The sequence below is a fragment of the Eptatretus burgeri genome, unplaced genomic scaffold (genome assembly GCF_056783735.1).
Source record: "Eptatretus burgeri isolate ZD-2024b unplaced genomic scaffold, Ebu_testis_v1 Ebu_testis_scaffold_3178, whole genome shotgun sequence".
In the NCBI taxonomy this organism is placed as follows: Eukaryota; Metazoa; Chordata; class Myxini; order Myxiniformes; family Myxinidae; genus Eptatretus; species Eptatretus burgeri.
The window spans coordinates 59,037-83,445 of record NW_028225126.1 but is presented as its reverse complement, the minus strand read 5'-3'; the positions used below and the strand labels follow the sequence as shown (position 1 = coordinate 83,445).

The following is a 24,409-nucleotide window of genomic DNA, read 5'->3' as shown; positions in this document are numbered from 1 at the left end:
CATTGATAAATACCATGCGAGTATTAAAGGATGGGACATGTATATGATGGTGAAAAAGAGATTGCCAAATGTCTATGTACGATGCTGATTGACGCTCCGTTCGATAGTAATCAATAAAACATCCATCTCCTAAATTGCGACTCAACGTTGTCTTATTACATTGTATAAGGGTCATTGGTGTATAAGACTGCTTCAGCACAGCTAAACTTAGTTGTTTTGTTTTTATAATCCTTAAAATCATCATCGCTTTCATCAATGCTTCACACATTAAATCCTTCCTCTTCTCCAATGGCTTGAATTCCGATCATCAATTTGGTTTCAGACCGGGTCACTCCACCCGAGATATGCTGCTTCTGCTCTCCCAACAATGGATGGAGGTCCTCAATGCCAGACATGAAATCTTAGCCACATCCCGAGACATATCACGGTCTGACACTTTTGACACGGTCTGACACCCTGTCCTACTCACCAAGCCCTCTTCCTATGGTACCCAAGGCCATCTCCACTCATGGCTCGCAGACTTTCTCTCCTGTCTCAGCCAACGTGTGGCTCTAAATGGAGTTCTCTCAACCCCTCCACCTATCCAGACTGGAGTTCCTCAAGGCTCACGGGCTTTGCTTTCGTCTGCAGCCTGATGGAGTACTGCTCTCGCCTCTGGGCTGGTGCTCCTGCCTCCCACCTTCCTCGGCTTCACGCTGTGGAAACCAAGGCATTTAGGATCATTGACACCTCCCGCGATGAGGCTGTCTTTGGGCCTCAAACTCTCTCATCGCAGGTTGGTCGGTGGTCTGTGTCTTCTACCGTCTCCTCTCCAACCTCGCTCTCTCTGCGATTTGTCCCCACATTTCCACAGGGCGCTCAAGGTCCACCAACAACCCCCTTCTGGTAAAACTACCAAAATCACTAATCACTGCTCACCTTCACTCTTTAATTCCTCTTTTTCCTGCCTTTGGAAAAAACTCCCTCACTCTTTTCCCTCCAGGTTTTCAAAACAGCTGTTCACCACCATCTCATGTCTTCCCCCATCAAAAATCTTGATCTTTTCTACCCCCGTTAATCCACCCCAAACCCACCTCCTTCAAATTCCCTGCTTTCCTTCCTGAAAGTCCCTGTGGTATCCATCTTGTATTCCCCATGTTCCCCACCCCATCCCTCTCCCTTCCACAGATCTCTTATGTCTCTGCTCCCCACTGTTTTGTCCTTCCCTCTCCCACCCCTCTTGTCTCATGCCCCCCTTGCTGTGCGTTGTGCGTCTCATTCGAACCTCGACAAGGTAGACAAAAAAAAACAACAAAAATCATTATTTTATTTTAAATTGAAGTCCGGGAGGGCCTTGCCGTTCAATGGTTTCCCCTTCGTGGATTTGCTCGATCACCATGGATTTGTTGAGGAAAGGTTCGTGGATCGTGGTCAAATCCCCCAAATAATTGTGGGTTGGCGAACTATTTCCCACATTTATTCACATAATTAACAAACAATAACCCCCTCAAACCCACCCAAACACCATCATCTCCACCAACTCGTCGTCGTTGTTGCCATCATCATCGCCATCACATTATTGGATCAAGTTTACACATCACACCCGTTTGCAAATTACACACATGTTTTCACGTTCTCCTTCGGCACTGGATCCATTTCTTCCAAGTCCATCAGTCGGCTGTCTTCGTTGAGGAAGAACATTGTGGCCTCGTACAACTCGTCGTTAACGATGCCCATCTCAATCTCCCGCCAACACTCGCTCTGCAAGGCTGGTGTGCACTTTAAAGAGAACATAAAGAACAGACTTAGGGGGGAAAAGAACACAGCCAAAGGTTTGGTGATTGCAGAAACAGACAACACGTCTTTTTATTACATATGCAACACATCTATTTAATGACGAGTACGTCACGCTTTCACTAAACAAATACTGCACGAAGAAATCTATCTATAATTCCAGCAATCTGTGTGTGTGTCTGTCTGTCTGTCTGCGACCGCCGTTTCTCGACAACCGCCGGTCCGATCTGATTGAAACTTGCCAGGAATATTGCCGGGGACCTGCGGATGTGCCTTTTCAAGGTTTGATATTAATCGGACGAGCGGTTCCCAAGTTACGGCCATTTTATTGCTTTTTTCAGTGTTGGAAAGGTGTATAAATCGCAGCTGAAGTGTCGTTCCACCTTATCATGCCATTTTTTCCCCCAAGATATCTCAGAATTATGATAACAGCATCTATCTATAATTCCAGCAATGTGTGTGTGCGTGTGCGTGTGTGTGTGTGTGTGTGTGACCGCTGTTTCTTGACAACCACTGGTCCGATCTAATTGAAACTTGCCAGGTATATTGCTGGGGACCTGAGGATGTGCCTTTTCAAGGTTTGATATTAATCGGACGAGTGCCTCCCAAGTTATGGCCATTTATTTACCAAACCAATGACAAGACACGTTGCGTGGGCGTGGTCGATGGGGAAGGGAAAGGGAAGCTCAGTCGCGCTCCCCATTACGGGTTACAACGTACGGGCTTCCGGAGAGTGATGACTTCGTGTATTCTAATCATTTCTCGATTTCTTATGCGCATTTATAGATAAACACAATGCCCCAAGTTATGATCGTTTTCATATTAGACGGTGCATAAATTTCAGTAACATCAGAGTGAGCTGGTGTGCTCCGAACCAGGAAGTAATTTTTTTTCTCTCTCTTCTCTTCTTCCTTGCGATGACATTGCGAAAAGGCAAAATACGTTGGCGCTAATTGAATATTTGGGCATTAAAACTAAATTGCGAATAATCGTAAATGCGAATAATATGCGAACTTCCCTGCCACGCACGTACGGGCACGCGAGAGCGAAGAAACGGCCTGTGTGGTTGTTGTTTCTTGCTCGTGGTTTGAATATTTATTTAACATGGAATAGGTAAAGCCAAGAATCGAATGTCGAATTCTTTTTACATTCGCTTCTGACTTTACATAAAACTTGTTCACAACTGTATACTTGCCAACTAGACCGTGGTATATGTAAGCACCGCACAGCTGATGATTTTGACGCAATTTCCGGTTACTTCGGCATGGATTCGGGATCAGCGATCAAATAATGTAAATCACGATTAAAAAATATTTTTTGATGATGTGGGAGATAACTTTATTAAAATTAACTTTGGGAAAAAATAATTGAATAAATAAATAAATAAATAAACGATCACTTCTGGTCAAGAATAAAAGAAATTAAAAGTTCCGGAAAGAGTTTCAAAATCACTCCCGGTGATGTTAAATACTAAATAAACACTTCCTGTCATGAAAGAAATCACTTTTGGAAGTATAAAATTAACTTTGGGGAAAAAAATTTGAATAAATATATAAACACTTCCGGTCATGATCTCCCGGCATGCATCATTCCCCATGACAAAAACCGGAAACAAAAAAAAAAACAGGAGCAAAAAAAAAACGGAAGCAAAATGGTCAGAGCCAACGACACGGATTCACAATTGGCAGGGTATTGTGTTGTTTTTGTTGTTTCCTATTATCTCATGTGCACGTGTTAAGTAATATTCACAAGATAGAAATAAAACCCAATCGTGTTTATACACCGCACAGCGTTTAACAACAACCGGAAGCAAAAGGTCATAGCTAACGACACGGATTCACAATAGCCAGGGCTATTGTGTTGTTGTTTCCTATTCTCTCACGTGCACGCGTTAAGTATGAAGCTCACTGCGTTCGCTATTAATTTTTTTTTTTACGGGCACGTACGAGTATTTATAATAATAGCACAATAATTGGCAGAAATAAAAATAATAACGCGATACAATGACCAATGTCTGTCAACCAATAACGACCTATATATTGTCTGTCAACCAATAATGACCAATAACGTCTGTCAATCAATGACAGGACACAGTGCTATGACGTCACAATTAATGTATATTTATTTATTTTTGCACGATTGATGTCACAATTCTTCTTATTCGTTTGGTATGACGTCACAATCAACGCTGGGGACTTGAGCATGTGCATTTTCAATGTTTGATATCGTTCTTCATCCGTTTCAACTGTTTCCAAAGGTTTGAAAGCTGTTTATTTCCCAAGGTTTGAATTAATTGTTGTGCTTGGTAGACATTTGTGAATACATTTACAGAGAGAGGGGCGAGAGAGGAGGGGGAAGAGAGGAGGGGGGAGAGAGGGGCAAGAGAGGGGGCGAGAGAGGAGGGTGAGAGAGGGGAGGGAGAGAGAAGAGGGGCGAGAGAGGAGGGGGAGAGAGGGGGGCAAGAGAGGGGGTGAGAGAGGAGGGAGTGAGAGAGAGGGGGCGTCGCAATTCAAAAGAGGGGTAGAGAGGAGGTGGCAAGAGAGGGGTACGGGAGAGGGGGTGTGAGAGTGGGGGCGAGAGAGGAGGGGGGAGAGAGGAGGGGCGAGACTTGGGGGGAGAGAGAGGGGGCGTCACAATTCTTCTTCTTCTTCGTTTGATATGACGTCACAATTGACGCTGGGGACCTGAGTATGTTTCCAAGGTGTTTCCCAAGTTATGGCCATTTATGATACGGTTGGTTCGATCTAATTGAAACAATGCCCCAATTCAGTCGTCGTTTACGAGAGCGAAGGAACGAAGCTGCACATACTGGCATGCACCTACGGGCCCACACTAGTTAAACAAATGACGTCATATGAAACAGTTTTACCCCACTCGGGTCATTTCTACAACACCAACATCAATAACTCGTTCCTCGAAAGGAGATCCCAATGGAAGGAGGAGATGCGTTGACCCTTGAGAGGACTGCGTTCCACCTAAAGGAGATCACAACCCAAATGATCATCATCGCCAGGTGCAGGTAGGTGGACGTACCCGGCTGTCAGAGCATGTCTGCAAAGGACCAGGATCGTGGTGAATGGTGAACTTTCATCATCGAGGTCATATGACTTCTCGGCGAGAACGGCTACGGGATTCGAACCTCCTCGTTGCAGGTACTTATCGAGAGCGACCTTTGGGCTCCGAGAGCATCGGGCGAGTCCTTGTGTCCGAGGTATCCTCGAAGAGCCTTGAATTGGGTCGGAATGAACTTCCTTTGTCTTCGTCTCCCATTGAGGAGGTATCCATGGAAACGAAATGTGTGCAGGCATTTATTTAATTACATACATCGCGTCACACAATTTGATGAGAGACGGGGAGACAAAAATGATTTGTTATTTAATAAACTCAAGGGACGTGTGGTGGACGTCATCATTCGACCATTCCTCACCTCGTCTCCAAGTAACGAGCTGCAGGTGTCGTCACATCGTCCGTTGTCATTGCCTTGCTTTCTTAACTCGCTCATCTGGTCTCGTGTCTGGACCTGGGACGTCACGGCAAGTTAATAAACCTTTGACGATTCGAAACGGTCTTTATCGACGCCATGATCCAAACACAAAGGGGTGAGGAGGGGAGAAATGTGGTGATGTTATATAAAATATATAATTATACACCTCCCCACACACACACACACACACACACACACACACACACACACACACACACACACACACACACGCACGCACGCACGCACACACACACACACACACACACACACACACACACACACACACACACACACACACACACGTGACCTTACCTGTATTTATTTATATAACCGTAAATATTATGTGTAAAACTCCGTCGTTCTCCACAGGAAGCGCGTCGACTTCACGTTCAAACCACCGGCATTTCCTGTCACACAGGCACGACAACTGAGGTAAAATCTCTTCGTGAGGTAAAATCGATTCCGTTCAACATTGTAATCATCGGTTATAAAGAGTCAAACCTGCAGCTTTTATCGTTTTCTGAAGAAACCGAGTGTTAAAAAAACGATGGATGAAACAAACGAGGTGATTTATCGATCGCCGATATTACCTCAGGATAAATGAGTGCGAAGACGTGACGTCACAGAAATTGGGAACTCACCCTCCCCGTCCCTTGCACCCGGTCATCCCTCCGGGAGCTCTTCCCTCACAGATACTGATGAAAGGATCGATTCCTCCACAGAACGTGTGTGTGTTTCGTCATGGAGACAGGATCTGATCTCCTCGTCGATGGACACTGAGGGAAAAAGGAAGCAAACAATCGGAGGGAAAAGATAAATGAGGTTTTGAAGACGGAATCTCCGTGTTATATTGACTTATATACACGGTCGAGGCTCATGGAAGAGCGAGGACCGAAAACAGATGAGAAACATAGCAAAGGGAAAAAAGCAGGAGGAAGGGGGAAACACTCACTGCAGAGCGGAGGGAGAAGGGAGATGGAGATGGACAAACAAGGGATATGCAGGTAACGACGAGGGGTGAGGGACAATATGGAGACAGGACGGACAACATTTTGGGAGGGGTGTGGGATGGTTCAACAGGTGTCAGAGAATATCATGATTTTTGATGGGGGTTGACTTAAGATGGTGCTGTACAGGTGTCTTGAAGATCTGGAGGGAAGAATGAGATTTAAGGGAGGATGGTAGGTGGTTCCACAGGTGGGAAAAGAGAGGAATAAATGAGTGGAGGTGATCAGTCGGTCTGGATTGAAGGCAGTTTCACTAGGAGGGGATTACTGGTTGCTGGTGGACCACGTGTGCCCTGCAGATACCTGAGGTGGTGGGGGGCAAAACACGGAGAGGGCAGCGGGTGCAACACCAGATATGAGGTGGAAGAAGACAGAGAGACCACCGACCTGGCAATGGCGAAGTGAGAGGTCCAGAGACTCAGCTTCATTGTGGGAGATTCCAATGATCTTGAAAGCCTTGGTTTCCATGACGTGAAGCTCAGCAAGATGTGAGGAAGCTCAGAGGGGAGAGCGGGACTCCATCAAGCTGCGGATGAAGGCCTTGAAGGGGGATAGGAGCTCAGGTGTGCCGAGGAAGGACTTTGCACAATGGAGGATTCTCAGTCGGCAACTGGCTTTGGAGGCCATGTTGGAAATTGGGGTTTCCCAGGAAAGATCATGGCAGAGAGTGAGACCCAAGAGTTTGAGTGACTGAACCTCTTTGAGACGGATGTTGAGAAAGTAGATGGAAGTGTTTGTGGAATGGTCCTTTTGGAGAGAGAGAGAGAGAGAGAGAGAGAGAGAGAGAGAGAGAGAGAGAGAGAGAGAGAGAGAGAGAGAGAGAGAGAGAGAGAGAGAGAGATATGAAAGGGGGGGGGAGAAGGGAAGTGGGGAGGGGTGGTGCTTTGGGAGAAGGTAAATGTGAAGGGAGGGTTCACCGCTTTCGTTTGGTAGTGGGACTTGTGGAGAAGAGGGTGAGGGTGTAGTTTGGGGTTGAACGAAATGGGGTACGTTAAAACAGCATGTTAATACAGCACGCGCAGACTGCCCGGAGATGTCCATTGGGGATACAGAGGGGAGGGTGCTTGGGAGGAGGTAAGGGTGAGGGGAAGGGGAGGAAAGGCAGCGTGATTGGAAGAAAAGGCAGCATGAGGGGAAAGGAAAGGTGGTGTGAGGGGAAGGGAAGGCAGCACAAGTGGGGGTGAAGGCAGCATGAGGGGCTGGGAGGGGAAGGAAGCATGGGGGGAAGGCAGTACATGCAAACGCACTTATATAAACACCACACACACACACACACACACACACACACACACACACACACACACACACACACACACACACACACACACACACACACACACACACATACACAATCAATTGTACAGTATCGTCGGCAATTCTTGAAATATAATATAATTTAAAGGATTGTTGTAAATGATGTTAACCTCAAAACATGGTTCCCTTACCTGAAGTAGGAACCTGAACCTGAAAGCAAATGAATGGTTTCCCAACAGCCCGGATCATCATTTGGGCACCGTTCCTCATCGAGGTTTCGATCCTTTCAGCCCAGAACCTCTCCAAACGATGGGTCCACAACCCCAGTCCACATCAGCAGCTTACTCAACATCAATGGACCTACAACCCAAAGTTGTGTCCAGACAATCAGTCAATGCAGCAACGCAATATCCTTACACAAACTAATTTAATTATTCCTTTTATTTAAAGTATTATCACATTTCACGATCTTTGATGGTTGAATTCAGTGACTTGATGTGCAAATCCTCAACAAATTTCTCGACCTTCGGATGAAAATTGAGGATTTTTAGAAAATTGCCCGATGATGACCTTTGGCCTACGTTGACCTCAAAAGAGTGACCGCTGTATCACATTGCCATGTAACATGTGGTACAGTTTCAATTTCCTCCGCTGAACGGTTTTAATCTCAACAAAATGCAGATACATACGTATGACGTACGTACGTACGCTACTGATCACTTAACCCTGCTTTTCACTTCGCAAGCACAGGGTAATGAGTACGTACAATTGTAGACGACAAAATTGATGCAAGATAAATTGATCTACCAATGCATATCCATCAATGATAGCGAGTGCTGCCCCCGAGTGGAAACCAAGAAGAATCGCATGATGTTTCTGACATTTTGTGTGTGATGCGTGGAAAGTTGACGATGAGAAAAAATTAGCACAAAAGCCAAAACGACATTTCGGTGCAATTTGTTTTGAAAGCCGTTAATTGGACGTGCTGTCCGATGTATATTCCAAGTTTCAGCTCGTTTCGACGTACAGCCTTCGAGATATGAGCCGTCGACACATTTCGGATGGACGGACAGACTGACAGACGCGGACGTGAATTTCGAGGGTTGACGGACGGACAGACTGACGGACGTGGATGTAAATTTCGAGGGTTTTCCTTAATAAAAACTCAAGATGAGGAAATGGACGTTGATGAAATTATGAACATATCACCTCGACGTACAAAGGATTTCCTTCCGAAATTTACAACCGATTTCGTCCAGTGGAAGCCGAGATTTATTCATTTCATTTATTCATTCATTGATTTATTCATTCATTCGTCATCAGTGTCGCGGCCGGAAGTGGGAGGACTTCTGACCGGATTGAACGAGACAGTCAAGTGGGGGCGATCGAGTCGGTCCGGGTGAAGGTAATAAATGAAAAGATAATATTTTTTAAATTCCCGTTTCACTTCGTCCTGGTTAATAAGATCATGAAACTCGTTCCAAGCGGTCTCAATGAGTCTCAGGCCTAAACTAGTCGACATGCAAATCCTGTCTGTGCCGTGCCTCGTCACGATTTCTTTCTCCCAAGTGTTATACTTTCACATTCCTCGTCTTTATCTTTATTTATCTTCCTTCGGCTCTTCGGTTCAAACAACAAAAAAAATAAAAGGAAAGACGGAGGGAACGACTGCCTGCATATCCTTCCTTCAGTCATTCTTTATTCCTTCCTTTTCTCAACACCTCTGTGCAGAATCTTGAATGAACGTATTTCTTGTCACTTTAAAAGCTTTTCGTAACCCTCTCAGATTTCCCCTTTTCCACACCCCCTCAGTGCCGTCTTCAAAGAGTCTGGCCAACTGAACGAGAGGCGCCATGTTGCTACTCCCCAGATGGAGAACGAGAGGTGCCATGTTGCTACTCCCCAGATGGAGAATGAGAGGCGCCATGTTGCTACTCCCCAGATGGAGAACGAGAGGCGCCATGTTGCTACTCCCCAGCGAGCCGCGATCCCATTGAACACGCAGTACAAGAGAGATGGAGCCGACGTACATACTCGTCCACACACGTTCATCGCTGCAGATTCTCTGTAATTCAGCACTCACTAATAAAACTTGGTGACGTCATGAAAACTTGGAGACGTTGTCTCCACCCTTTGAATTACATCCAAAGGTGATATATTTTCAGTACATTTCCTGCATTGAAATGAAGAGAATGAATGAACGAAAAAAATCTTCATAGTATTCACGTTTGCGGGACATCGTAGGTGGGATGAATGACCTCACGTGATGACGACCGGTTAGATAGGGCTCATGATGTCATGGATGGGATGTCTGGCGTTCGAGCGCTGACTCTAGTTAAACGACGGTGGTCTTGGCGTTCGACATGAAGTAGTGCTCTCCAGTGATGAAGAGTTTCATTCCTATGTCTGAGAAATGGGTGAGAGAGACAGCCTTCCTTGTATTCCTTGAGCACAGTCAAAGCTGTTCAAATGTGGGGAAACATGGTGCTTTGAAACCACGTGACTGCGATCGACCAATCACAGCACTCCATGCGGACAACAATCGATGGCCAGGCTCTCTTTATATGTGGCACCGTTCCCCCTTGCCCCACCCCCTCTCAGCCTCTCCTCCTTCCCCCACCTCTCCCTCTCAGTTTCTTCCCACCTCTCCCCCTCTTAGTTTCCCCCCACCCCTCGCCCTCAGTTTGGCCATTATCTGGGCCATCATCGCCATCATATCGAGACTATCCGGTGGTGATACAGGGCTGCCACATCCCACTACTTGAAAGATGGGTGGCACTGGGCAAACCTGAGGGGGGTGGAGGGGGGAGGGAGTTCTGGGGGTACTGGGTAGTGAGGGTCACACCACCACACCCTCTAAAGATCCCTCTAATTCTATGTCGGCCAGGCCACAGTGGCATCAGTGCAGTGGGAACCCTCCTGCTTCTGGTTGCCTTGGTCACCAATTATAATTTGATCGTCAGTTGCGTTCTCCACAATTTCGCTTTGACGAAACTATTGTTGAAATACCACTCAACCGGTTGCCCAGTTTGAACGGTCCATCGCTTCGGGGGTCTCCCCAACAGATAACATGTCTGAAAGCCACGATACCATGCGGAATGGAAATCAAAATCGACCCATCGTTACACCGATGAGGGGTCGCTCGTCGTATTCAAATAAGGCCGAGCGAGCCTGACCTATGACGCGAACCGGTGTGCGGTGTTGACTCACCGCTACCAATTAATCCTTCCACGGGCTCTTCCCTCAATCACCATTGAGGACCACCACGATCAGAATGAAATGCAGATCAAGTCAGTTTAATTCATGAACAATCAATGTTCACTGGAAGGAATTTTCAAGAATCCATATCACTCGACATAATACTACGCTTGTTCGTCTGTCTGTCTTTGTTACATTCATTTCCACCCATTGGTTGGACAGTTTGTTCCACCAACATTGATTGGTTGGACGTTCTCTCAAGCAGGACTTAAACCCATGTCAATATAAAAGGTGTTTGTCCGAGGTCATTATTTATTTTTCACGATGTGGGCATATGCATCGGGAAGAAGATAATTGGTTACTAACCCAAACCCTAACCAATGACGAAAAGGGAGATTCTAAAATAAGCTATGTCCTTATGGGCCCTCAGACACACCACAACAGATAGACAAAGCAGGTAATGATGGGACTGAGGAGATTTGCGGGCAAACATGATGCAGAGTCTGGCGGAACGGGTCGCAGAAGCTCCAAAGCTAGATGTCGGCTGGGTAGTGTGTGGCTTTGCCTCCGCAGTTCGTGACCATACGCAGCCTCCGGATCGGTGTTTCCAGGTTTCTCCTCCTCTGTTCGTTCTCGCCCCCCACCTTTATCGGCTGGGCGCACACATCACTGATGATGAGCCAAGCTCCATCCTCGCTCACTCAGCATTGGACGCGGACTGGTCTGGTGCGCGGAGCGACCCCTCAGTGAACTCTCCTCCCTCCGCACAGCTCCTGCTATGCCATGGCCCCATTACGGTGTTTCTCCGTGTAGAATTGCGCAGCACGGCCGAACAAACGCTCAAAGAACAAACAAAAGACTGATTCCAAAGATTAGAATGGTAATGATGGGGTTAAACGGATTGATAATTTCAGAAACAGACAAAGGGACGAGTGGACATCGTCTAACTTGACACACAACTGACGCGTATCTAATATCACAATTAATTACTTTATTCAATTACTAGTCAGCGGTTCCAATCACTACCCTTTCACACCATTCCATTGAACCTTTATTTAAATTGAAGTCGTGTGAAACTGGAGGTTTCTGGAAGTATTATGACAGACGATTTGCGTTCTCCATTGTTGAAGTATATAATTCAATTCAAATAAAATAAAGATTGTAAAAGTCGTATAAATAAATTAATTCCAGTTTTACGGCCGTTTTCCGCAGTGTCTTCAACACCACCCGATCCAACACCTTACATTAGCGATTCGTGCCTGTTGTTTGTGTCCTTTATAACGTCCTTACAAACATTAAGTTTCCTGTTTTGAATGATATGAACCAATTGCTTCACGCCATGTATCGCTTCGTGTGTGCGGGGTAATATTCAAAGCATCATTAACCCTGAGGACGAAATTAATGAAACATGTTTTATAAAAATGGAGGAAAGAAAACGATTTGTATCTCATCGTAGTTTTGTTGAGGATTTAATTATTTTCATTTCTAGAACACATTTTAATTGTTTGGTCCTTTATGACAGGTGATGATGCCAGCAGGCCACAGATGTCGACCACCCAACACCCGGAGCGCATCTCAGCAAAACGATCCCCGAGTTGGCCCGGCTGATCCGGTTCATCAGCGATCCGAACTCCGAGCTGATCTGGTTCACCGATCTGATCTCCGAACTGAACATAAAATCCAAGCAGTGGAACCCCTGGATACTACCCGCAGGGTCAATAAAATCACTCTCACACAACGGAGCGCACATCAGCAAAATGATCACCGAGTCGGCCGACCTGATCCGGTTCATCAGCGAGCCGGATTCCGAGCAGAACAAAGTCAATACTCTCAACATAAACGTCAGGATGCCAAGAGGTTCCACCAGGAAGCTGAAGAAAAATGTAAGGAAGCATTCCTGCGAGGTCAGAAGATAACCCAAAAAATGGAAAGACTCTTCCAGGAATCTCAACAGAAATACAAAAAATTCTTCCAACATTCTGTTCAGATCATAAAGCAATCTGAACAAGAACACCAGCACACCGGACTCATACCTGAACACAAACAGCAGCACACCACACCCCGAGTTAATTTGGAACAGCACCACACTGCATACCGACCTAATCGGGAACAGGACCACACCGCACACCGAGCTAATCGGGAACAGGACCACACCAGACTTCGAGCTAATCGGGAACAGGACCATACCAGACTTCGAGCTAATCGGGAACAGGACCACACCAGACTTCGAGCTAATCAGGAACAGGACCACACCAGACTCCGAGTTAATGTTGAACAGCAACACACCACACACCAAAATAATCAGGAACAGGACCACACCACATACCGAGCTAATCAGGAACAGCATGACACCGCACTCCAAACTAATCGGAAACAGCAACACACCGCACTCCAAACTAATCAGGAACAGCAACGCACCGCACTCCAAACAAATTGGGAACGGGACCACACCGCACTCCGAGCTAATCGGGAACAGGACCACACCAGACTCCGAGTTAATCTTGAACAGGACCACACCAGACTCCGACTGAATCGGGAACAGGACCACACCGCACTCCGAGCTAATCGGGAACAGAAACACACCAGACTCCAAAATAATCGGGAAAAGGACCACACCACATTCCGAGCTTTTTGGGAACAGCAACGCACCACACTCCAAACTAATCGGGAACAGGACCACACCACACTCCGTGCTTTTTGTGAACAGCAACAGACCACACTCCAAACTAATCGGGAACAGGACTACACCGCACTCCGAGCTTTTTGGGAACAGCAATGCACCACACTCCAAACTAATCGGGAACAGCACCACACCGCACTCCGAGCTTTTTGGGAACAGCAACGCACCACACTCCAAACTAATCGGGAGCAGGACCACACCGCAACCCGAGCTAATCGTGAACAGCAACGCACCACACTCCAAACTAATCGGGAACAGGACCACACCGCACTCCGAGCTAATCGGGAACAGCAACACACCACACTCCAAACTAATCGGGAACAGGACCACACCGCACTCCGAGCTAATCGTGAACAGCAACGCACCACACTCCGAAATAATCGGGAAAAGGACCACACCACACTCCAAGCTAATCGTGAACAGCAACGCACCACACTCCAAACTAATCGGGAACAGGACCACACCGCACTCCGAGCTAATCGTGAACAGCAACGCACCACACTCCGAAATAATCGGGAAAAGGACCACACCACACTCCAAGCTAATCGTGAACAGCAACGCACCACACTCCAAACTAATCGGGAACAGGACCACACCGCACTCCGAGCTAATCGGGAACAGCAATGCACCACACTCCAAAATAATCGGGAAAAGGATCACACCACACTCCAAAATAATCGTGAACAGCAACGCAACACACTCCAAAATAATCGGGAACAGGACCACACCGCACTCCGAGCTAATCGTGAACAGCAACGCACCACACTCCGAAATAATCGGGAAAAGGACCACACCACACTCCAAGCTAATCGTGAACAGCAACGCACCACACTCCAAACTAATCGGGAACAGGACCACACCGCACTCCGTGCTAATCGGGAACAGCAATGCACCACACTCCAAAATAATCGGGAAAAGGACCACACCACACTCCAAAATAATCGTGAACAGCAACGCAACACACTCCAAAATAATCGGGAACAGGACCACACCGCACTCCAAGCTAATCGGGAACAGCAACGCACCACACTCCAAACTAATCGGGAGCAGGACCACACCGCAACCCGAGCTAATCGTGAACAGCAACACACCACACTCCAAACTAATCGGGAACAGGACCACACCGCACTCCGAGCTAATCGGGAACAGCAACACACCACACTCCAAACTAATCGGGAACAGGACCACACCGCACTCCGAGCTAATCGTGAACAGCAACGCACCACACTCCGAAATAATCGGGAAAAGGACCACACCACACTCCAAGCTAATCGTGAACAGCAACGCACCACACTCCAAACTAATCGGGAACAGGACCACACCGCACTCCGAGCTAATCGGGAACAGCAATGCACCACACTCCAAAATAATCGGGAAAAGGATCACACCACACTCCAAGCTAATCGTGAACAGCAACGCACCACACTCCAAACTAATCGGGAACAGGACCACACCGCACTCCAAGCTAATCGTGAACAGCAACGCACCACACTCCGAAATAATCGGGAAAAGGACCACACCACACTCCAAGCTAATCGTGAACAGCAACGCACCACACTCCAAACTAATCGGGAACAGGACCACACCGCACTCCGAGCTAATCGTGAACAGCAACGCACCACACTCCGAAATAATCGGGAAAAGGACCACACCACACTCCAAGCTAATCGTGAACAGCAACGCACCACACTCCAAACTAATCGGGAACAGGACCACACCGCACTCCGTGCTAATCGGGAACAGCAATGCACCACACTCCAAAATAATCGGGAAAAGGACCACACCACACTCCAAAATAATCGTGAACAGCAACGCAACACACTCCAAAATAATCGGGAACAGGACCACACCGCACTCCAAGCTAATCGGGAACAGCAACGCACCACACTCCAAACTAATCAGGAACAGGACCACACCACACTCCGAGCTAATCGTGATCAACAACCCACCACACTCCAAACTAATCGGGAACAGGACCACACCGCACTCCGAGCTAATCGTGAGCAGTACCACACCGCACTCCAAACTAATCGGGAACAGGACCACACTGCATTCCGAGCTAATCGTGATCAACAACGCACCACACTCCAAACTAATCGGGAACAGGACCACACCGCACTCCAAACTAATCGGGAACAGGACCACACCACACTCCGAGCTAATCGTGATCAACAATGCACCACACTCCAAACTAATCGGGAACAGGACCACACCGCATTCCGAGCTAATCGTGATCAACAACGCACCACACTCCAAACTAATCGGGAACAGGACCACACCGCACTCCGAGCTAATCGGGAACAGGACCACACCACACTCCGAGCTAATCGTGATCAACAACGCACCACACTCCAAACTAATCAGGAACAGGACCACACTGCAATCCGAGCTAATCGTGAACAGTACCACACTGCACTCCAAACGAATCGGGAACAGGACCACACCGCACTCCGAGCTAATCGTGATCAACAATGCACCACACTCCAAATTAATCGGGAACAGGACCACACCGCACTCCGAGCTAATCGTGAACATTTCCACACCGCACTCCAAACTAATCGGGAACAGGACTACACCGCACTCCGAGCTAATCGTGATCAACAACGCACCACACTCCAAACTAATCGGGAACAGGACCACACCACACTCCGAGCTAATCGTGCTCAACAACGCACCACACTCCAAACTAATCGGGAACAGGACCACACCGCACTCCGAGCTAATCGTGAACAGCAACGCACCACACTCCAAACTAATCGGGAACAGGACCACACCACACTCCAAACTAATCGGGAACAGGACCACACCGCATTCCGAGCTAATCGTGATCAACAACGCACCACACTCCAAACTAATCGGGAACAGGACCACACCGCACTCCAAACTAATCGGGAACAGGACCACACCACACTCCGAGCTAATCGTGATCAACAACGTACCACACTCCAAACTAATCGGGAACAGGACCACACTGCAATCCGAGCTAATCGTGAACAGTACCACACTGCACTCCAAACGAATCGGGAACAGGACCACACCGCACTCCGAGCTAATCGTGATCAACAATGCACCACACTCCAAATTAATCGGGAACAGGACCACACCGCACTCCGAGCTAATCGTGAACATTTCCACACCGCACTCCAAACTAATCGGGAACAGGACTACACCGCACTCCGAGCTAATCGTGATCAACAACGCACCACACTCCAAACTAATCAGGAACAGGACCACACCGCACTCCGAGATAATCGTGATCAACAACGCACCACACTCCAAACTAATCGGGAACAGGACCACACCGCATTCCGAGCTAATCGTGAACAGTACCACACCGCACTCCAAACTAATCGTGAACGGGACCACACCACACTCCGAGCTAATCATGATCAACAACGCACCACACTCCAAACTAATCGGGAACAGGACCACACTGCAATCCGAGCTAATGGTGAACAGTACCACACGGCACTCCAAACGAATCGGGAACAGCAACGCACCACACTCCAAACTAATCGGGAACAGGACCACACCGCACTCCGAGCTAATCGTGAACAGCAACGCACCACACTCCAAACTAATCGGGAACAGGACCCCACCGCACTCCAAACTAATCGGGAACAGTACCACACCATGCTCCGACCTGAACCCAAAAACCACCACACCACATTCCAAGCTAATCGGGAACAGCACCACAGCAGACTCCAAGCTAATCGGGAACAGGACCACACCGCACTCCGACCTAATCGTGAACAGTACCACACCGCACTCCAAACTAATCGGGAACAGCAACGCACCACACTCCAAACTAATCGGGAACAGGACCACACCGCAATCCGAGCTAATCGTGAACAGTACCACACCACACTCCAAACTAATCGGGAACAGGACCACACCGCACTCCGAGCTAATCCAAGAACAACAACGCACCGCACTCCAAATTAATCGGGAACAGGACCACACCATGCTCCGGCCTGAACACAAATACCACCACACCACATTCCAAGCTAATCGGGAACAGCACCACACCATGCTCCGACCTGAACCCAAAAACCACCACACCACATTCCAAGCTAATTGGGAACAGCACCACACCAGACTCCAAGCTAATCAGGAACAGCACCATACCACACTCCAGCCTGAGCTAAAACTCCAGCAACTGCACTCCAACCTTGACATAATCATCACCACATCACGCCGCACTTATGTCTAAAACGTACAGTCAATCCTCCACATATTGTTGTGGTGCCGGGTTCGGTGGTGAGGACGACCGCGAGATGGAGCAGTTGGGCCGTCTCCCACCGAACAACGAAATTGAAAGGTCGTAACCTTCGGATAACTCCGAAGGTCACGGGTTCCTTTGTGGACCATGGACACCAATATTTTGACGGCGTGGGGTAGGGTTGATTGTCTAATTCCAATTTACCTCAGTACCCACGCTGTCTAACTACCGGGGAAGCCACACCCTCGGCCGACTTTGTCCAAACCGAGTCGCTGTTACCGACTCGGTTCCGGCGTAACCGAGCGGGGATGACCAAAGCCTTCCGGACCAAATGAACAATTTACGGCACAAACGGCCTCACTATTTCTCAAGCCCGCACCGTGCTGGGTCAATGGTAGAAACGACAGACAACGAGCTGGTATATTTAACTGGGGTTTATTTACAATAATCGGGAAGGAAGACACAGAGCAGACTTAATCACGAATATGCAGGAAAATGTACAAAGGAATCACTTAAACAGTTCTACTTACAGACTGGCCACAGACAGACACACGCTCTCAAAAAGAAATGGACCTCGTGGGTCTTTATTCGGCCCTTCAGCCGAGGAGGACAGTTCAGCTGGGGGTCAGAATCTGGCCGGGTACCTGGCCGCCTCGTGCAGTTTCACCGACTCCAATCCACCACGGTGGGACTCTAATCCATGAACCCAAATCCAACGAGCCCCCGATCCTGGCCTCAACGAACAACGATACGAGCACCACGGTCCTGGCTGCCACGAACGATGATACAAGCACTACGGTCCTGGCTGCCACGACCACCACCACCACGAGGAACTCCGAAAAAAGACCGCAGACCAAAGAGCCAATGGCAAAGGGCGCAGACGACGACTATTGCAGACCAAAGAGCCCAGGTAACTCGCCCTCGGATTGGTCGGGTGATTGGTGTCCTCCCCTCATTAGACGAGGCGAACATCCCATCTGGCTAGGGCGGAGTCGGCCCTGGGGCGAGGGGGCTCCACCCACGTTCGTAGCCTTGAACACGTGGGTTATGCGCCGTGGTGTGAAGTGAAAGCCGGGAGGGTGAAGTGCTTGTTCACCCGCAGAGTGGGAGGATGAGTGAAGCGAGGGCTTTGTTGTAGAAAACGGACCAGAAAATATCTCACAGCACACATACACTTAATCACCCATTAAACATAGGGACTGCTCCTACAAACACATACTTATCGAAATAACTGAACTGCGGGGACTCTGGCTGTTGTGTGAAATGGCTGCCAGATTCGTAACAATATGAGGGTATCTCGGCGAAAAGATCCTTGAGTTCGCAGAGGTGATCTTTTTTACCTACAAACATACACCAACGTCATCGGGGCCACAAAGACCCAGCACAGAGCGCATTCACCAAGTGTTCATGGGATACGTTCACTTCGCACACAGAGGCTAACATCTCCACATTCACCAAGCACGCAAAGGTTAACATCACCACATTCACCAAGCATGCAAAGGTTAACATCACCCTCTATTGGTCCACCACCGCTGACTCCGAAACCAGTTGTCCCTAATACTGGGCCACATCCCCATCAGGGCATGGGACATGTTTCCCAAGCACCAAAGGCTCGCATTACCCTCTCCAGGTACACCACCATGGACCCTGAAACCCCCACCAAGAGCTTCAAGGTAATTTGCCCATTTTCGATCTTTCATTCCCAAAACATTCCATTTTGTCCACGTGGGAAGTCCTTTTTGTGCTTTAATCAGGATTTGCTTCTGCAATCTCCCATTTGACGGTCCACGAGGGCCAAACTCGGGGTTAGTGAAAAGCACGGGTGACCAATGACGGCCCCCATCATTTTCCCATCCCTCGACCACCACCCTTCAGAACTCGCAAGGCTCAACACCTGTTTTTCATTCCCATCCGATCAGTTTATCGAATGTCAGGTCTGAGCAGCGGGTTTGTGAAAAACGTGTACCGCATGCTGTAGCCAACCCACAAGGTGGGACGAAGAGGGGCATTTGTGTTCGTTGACCGTTTCTCGCTCAGTACCAGCCAGCCAGCTCGGAAGAACCTTTTGCTTCACAGGACCAGAGTTCCTTTGGCAGCCGGACCCCCATCCGAAGCAGATTGTAGAAATATCTCCGAGTCAACAGTTTCCACTCATTGAATAAGATCCAGAAATACCCAAACAAACTCATGTCCTCTCTACAAATGTCACCGACAAACCAGATGGCCGGACCTCCGGGGAAAATGGACGAGAGCTAAGTTCTCCCAAGTCGTACAAATGAAGTCTTTCAACAAAGAAATATCCAGCCTCGAAGCGGACCATAATAGAGACAAGACCACGGACAACACCATGAAAAGGAGCCCGCTCTTCAAGCTGAGTCCATTCCTCGAATGAAGACAACATTATTATCCGAAGTGGAGGAAGACTTCGACGAGCCGACATTCATCTTGGAGTCCGTCACCCGACACTCCTTCCCAACGGACAGTCACGTCTCCAAACTGATCGTCGAACACTTCCATCGGGAAGCACAACACCCAGGTCGACACACGACCTTTGCAGCTGTACGGGGTGGAGGCTATTGGATTATTATCAATCAAAACCCATGACCTCGTCAAAAGGGTCATCAACCGATGCTGCATCGTGTTCCGCATAGCGAAGAGGGAACCTTCTCACCCGATTCATGGCCGATCTACTGAAGCACAGACTCGAAGACTCCTTTTGCCAAGGTTTGAATGGATGATTATCTTACACAATAATGGTTATAAAACACATCATCGAACTATTTCATTCCATCACGATTTGTACTGTTCAACCTTTGATCTGTTTACGTTCCGTTACCTTTGTGACTTTGCAAGCACGTCATGATTTATTCGTTTATTTGTGTCTGCAGTTACCCGTTGTATTAAAGAGAGCAGTCACGAATCTCCAGTACCTTTACCTGTTCGCGACAATCTTTGAACGACGCGTTGAAACTTGCTGGTGGAATCAAAGCTACGTGTTAAGTGAACGCTTCGAGTTTCCTGATGATATTTCAGGGAGTATTTGGCCCGATATGTTGTCGTGGATCAGGTATTGCGTGGCGGAGGTATGCGCTCCACCGAGTGCCCTTGTAGTTTGTTTTGTAAACATATGAAATATATAACTACATTCGATGCAGACATGCTTTCTCTGATAGAACATGGTCATCATGTCCATGGTAACCCGCAAGGGCGTGTTAACTCAGTGAGCAGTTACTCTTTCCCACGAACTGTTACCGTGTTAAGTTTTTATTTAATTTTTGCTCCTCACCCACTGTTCCATGAAACCACTTTTTCGAGCAGTACAGATGGTTGTATTAATTGGCATTTTTTTTAACACTTCCTTGTGAACTTTAATTTGTTGAAACCAGATTGGACCAGTTCATTAATTTTTTTCTGAGCAAATGCAACCCGTGGCTTTACTGATGGGGATATTAAGGGTGGGGGAGGGAGAGATGAGGGAGGGGATGGAGGAGGAGCGAGGAGGGATGGGGAGCAAGAAGGTATGCGGATCGAGGTGGGGTGGAGGAGTGAGGATGGGTGGAGGAGTAAGGACATTGGTCAACTGGGCAAGAAGAACCTTGGTCAGGGAGTTAGAGTTCCTTGTGCAAGAACTACAGAGTTCCTTGTCTGAGATGGGAGAACCTGCCGGAAGGACAAAAGTCTCTGCAGCACTTCACAGATCTAAGCTTCATGGGAGAATGGCCAGATGGAAGCCACTCCTGAGAAAAAGGTCACATGACAGCACGTCTGGAATTCGCAAAAAGGCGCGTGAAACACTTGGAGACCATGAGGTCAAAATATTCTGTGGTCTGATGAATCGAAAATGGAACTTTTTGGTCTGAATTCAAAGCGCAAGGTCGAGCGGAAACCGAGCACAGGTCATCATGAGCCATCTAACACCATCCCCACCGTGGATCATTGTGGTGTGCTGGTGCAGAGGCTCCTCATCGAGTCTCATCTCATTTGTTGTAAACAAGATTAAAGAGGACTCGAACGATGAATGAAGTGATGAGGTATAAAATGACGTCATGCATGTACAAGAGGGAGGGTAACATGTCATGGATGGGATTTCCATTCACAATATTCAACTCCAGACAGACATCGTGACATTCACTAAATCAATGAGTTCCTGTGTTAGTACACAGCACGGATCAGCACGGGGAACACAAGTTCTCGGTACAGGGTGAACGTCACGTACCGGGTCTGGACCCCTTGTCCTCAGGTGAACCGTCCATGGACCCGCGGTCTTCCGGAGAACCTCCCGGACCGACCACGTATCCTCCATCGGAGCCGCTAGTGGATCCCGGGCTGTTCACTCCGAGATCTCGGGTCATGGTGGACCGCACGACGTGTCGGGTGAAGGACGGTACGCTGTGGTATCCGAGTGAAGAGCGCGAGCTATTCCGGTAACAGAGAACCACGTGATCGCGGTGTCTGATTGGTTCCCGCCAAATCTCGTGTCCACGGTTTAAAATAAATACAAAACGTGAAAGTTTCGTTTTAACGGATTGTTTGTGTTTCAGATTGTGTTGTGAAAGTAATCGTCAGCAATTACGCAAAGATTGGTATTACCCATCAATGAAGCGAAGGGTCTTATATGTTAGGATGTATCCAAGCAAAGGATTCAAGATCGGAAAAACCTTTTATTGTTTGTATTCCAAAAACGAACTTTGTAACAATACAGGACAAACGAATGGCAAATCAACGAACTAAAGGGGGGAACCAGGAGCAGATCCTGCGAGTGAAAGACAAAAACTGAAAAGGAATTCCCACTTGAAGAGAATGAAACATGTTGGGAATGAAAGATTGAGGATCTCAGCACAGGAAGGAAAACTATATCATTACAACGTACACTGCACATTCCAATGATAAAACCACCAACTGAGGATCTTATCGACGTGGTGGACCCCATTTGCCTTGAGGAGGTGAAATTAGATTTTCTGAAGGGCGTCGACGTTCTCGATGAGCACTTGTGCTTCACAGACTCGGGGAGAATGATCCTCTCGAGCGACGAGAAGATGCAGGTGATGGTTGTGAGACGGGTGAAGAGGACGAATATAGGGTTCCGCCTCTCAGGCTGGGAGTTTGTTGAGATGGAGTTGATGTTTGAAGGAAACACGGAGGAACATCACTGTTCATCTCGGTTGGGAGTGTTGAGATGGAGTTGATGTTTGAAGGAAACACGGAGGAACATCACTGTTCATCTCGGTTGAGATTGTTGAGATAGAGTTGATGTTTGAAGGAAACATGGAGGAACATCACTGCTCTGTCTTGGTTGAGATTGTTGAGATGGAGTTTATGTTTGAGGAAACATCGAGGAACCTGACGATTCTGTCTCCATTGGGAGTGTTGAGATGGAGTTGATGGTTGCAGTAAAAATTGATCAACATCACTGTTCTGTCTCGGTTGAGATTGTTGAGGTGGAGTTGATGTTTGAAGGAAACATGGAGGAACATCACTGCTCTGTCTTGGTTGAGATTGTTGAGATGGAGTTGATGTTTGAAGGAAACATCGAGGAACCTGACTATTCTGTCTCCGTTGGGAGTGTTGAGATGGAGTTGATGGTTGCAGTAAAAATTGATCAACATCACTGTTCTGTCTCGGTTGAGATTGTTGAGGTGGAGTTGATGTTTGAAGGAAACATGGAGGAACATCACTGCTCTGTCTTGGTTGAGATGGAGTTGATGGTTGAAATAAAAATGGATTCATGTCACTGTTCTGTCTTGGTTGATATGGAGTTTATATTTGAAGGAAACATCGAGGAACCTGACTATTCTGTCTCCGTTGGGAGTGTTGAGATGGAGTTGATGGTTGCAGTGAAAATGGATTCACATCACTGTTCCTTCTCGGTTGAGATGGAGTTGATGATTGAAGTGAAAATGGAGGAACATCACTGTTCCGTCTCTGTTGAGATTGTTGAGATGGAAGTGATGACTGACGTGAAAATGGATTGACGTCACTGTTCTGTCTCTGTTGAGATTGTTGAGATGGAGTTGGTGTTTCAAAGAAATGTGGAGGAACATCACTGCTCTGTCTCCGTTGAGATTGAGTTGACATTAGGTATTCTCTCATTTGATTTAAACAATTATCCATCCTCCCCCCACTCCGTTCTGGAGGTGATGTCAGAAAGTTACGGATGCGCATTGACACCAGCGAGTTCATTGTAAAAACAGCGATACTTGGAGTGACGCCTCCTTGCACCCCATCGGAAGCAGCTCGAAACAACCTTGACATCCTGAATCGGTCGTCTCTCATCCGCTCGTCGTTTGAGCTGTTGGGTCTCTGATCACTGCTCGATCTCTTCATCACCTGCACCGAAGGGTGAGCAATACTACAAACTGGACAAGCAGGGCCAACAGTAACTGCTGAAGCACCAACAAGGATTCCTCTTCCTGCGGGACAAAACATTGTCAGTTATAACTGATGTAATGATTAATGCATTAGATAAGACTATAAGGGCACTCTAGGACATCGCAACGTCGCCAGATATGCCTCCACCCACATTATTACAACATTACAATACATGTACCAGGTTTTATTTAAATCCCTGAATCCAGATTCAAAATATTAAATAATTCTGGCTGTGAGACCATGTGTCCGATCAGGTTGAAAATTAAAACATGTATTTCTCATGACTACCGGATCATAATTGTGACATTTGACATCGATTGATGAAGCAGTTTAAGAGAAATATTATTTTAAAGATTTTTGTTGAATCCAATATCACTGCCACACCATGTGACCGATTAATTATTTGTGGACATCTTGGTTTA

General features: G+C 47.5%; 3 protein-coding genes across 19 annotated transcripts in view; 2 read left to right on the top strand and 1 right to left on the bottom strand.

Moving 5' to 3' along the window:
- LOC147006417 (uncharacterized) overlaps positions 1–22,000 on the bottom strand; it is a 32,923-nt gene extending 10,923 nt beyond the window's left edge. The window contains exons 1-8 of one of the 5 annotated variants that reach the window (XM_085868858.1): positions 21,835–21,976; positions 7,710–7,878; positions 5,899–6,033; positions 5,570–5,664; positions 5,201–5,293; positions 4,913–5,036; positions 4,807–4,824; positions 1,602–1,758 (exon numbers count right to left, since the gene is read on the bottom strand). In XM_085868858.1, the coding sequence (XP_085724984.1) occupies positions 1,602–1,758; positions 4,807–4,824; positions 4,913–5,036; positions 5,201–5,250 (349 nt within the window). In that variant the 5' untranslated portion in view covers positions 5,251–5,293; positions 5,570–5,664; positions 5,899–6,033; positions 7,710–7,878; positions 21,835–21,976. Of the gene's footprint in view, positions 1–1,601; positions 5,294–5,569; positions 5,665–5,758; positions 6,034–7,709; positions 7,879–21,834 lie in introns of those variants that run through there. The other 4 variants (XM_085868860.1, XM_085868859.1, XR_015054855.1 and 1 more) reach the window with 4 other exon arrangements.
- On the top strand, positions 5,278–17,475 carry LOC147006418 (uncharacterized). Of its 6 annotated transcripts, none has more exons than XM_085868832.1 (3): positions 5,278–5,372; positions 9,331–9,668; positions 12,239–17,475. In XM_085868832.1, exon 3 carries the CDS (start codon positions 12,242–12,244, stop codon positions 17,339–17,341), a length of 5,100 nt encoding a protein of 1,699 aa, XP_085724958.1. In that variant the 5' UTR covers positions 5,278–5,372; positions 9,331–9,668; positions 12,239–12,241; the 3' UTR covers positions 17,342–17,475. The 6 variants fall into 6 exon arrangements, with proteins under 6 accessions (XP_085724958.1, XP_085724961.1, XP_085724957.1 ...); XM_085868831.1 differs by lacking the exon at positions 5,278–5,372 and adding an exon at positions 5,571–5,707; XM_085868833.1 differs by lacking the exon at positions 5,278–5,372 and adding an exon at positions 8,272–8,923 and having other exon boundaries at positions 9,331–9,585.
- LOC147006416 (netrin-3-like) overlaps positions 17,630–24,409 on the top strand; it is a 33,199-nt gene continuing 26,419 nt past the window's right edge. For 2 of the 8 annotated variants that reach the window (XM_085868838.1, XM_085868839.1), the window contains exon 1: positions 17,631–18,528. In XM_085868838.1, the coding sequence (XP_085724964.1) occupies positions 18,186–18,528 (343 nt within the window). In that variant the 5' untranslated portion in view covers positions 17,631–18,185. Of the gene's footprint in view, positions 18,529–18,557; positions 20,343–20,506; positions 20,702–21,999; positions 23,958–24,409 lie in introns of those variants that run through there. The other 6 variants (XM_085868844.1, XM_085868836.1, XM_085868840.1 and 3 more) reach the window with 6 other exon arrangements.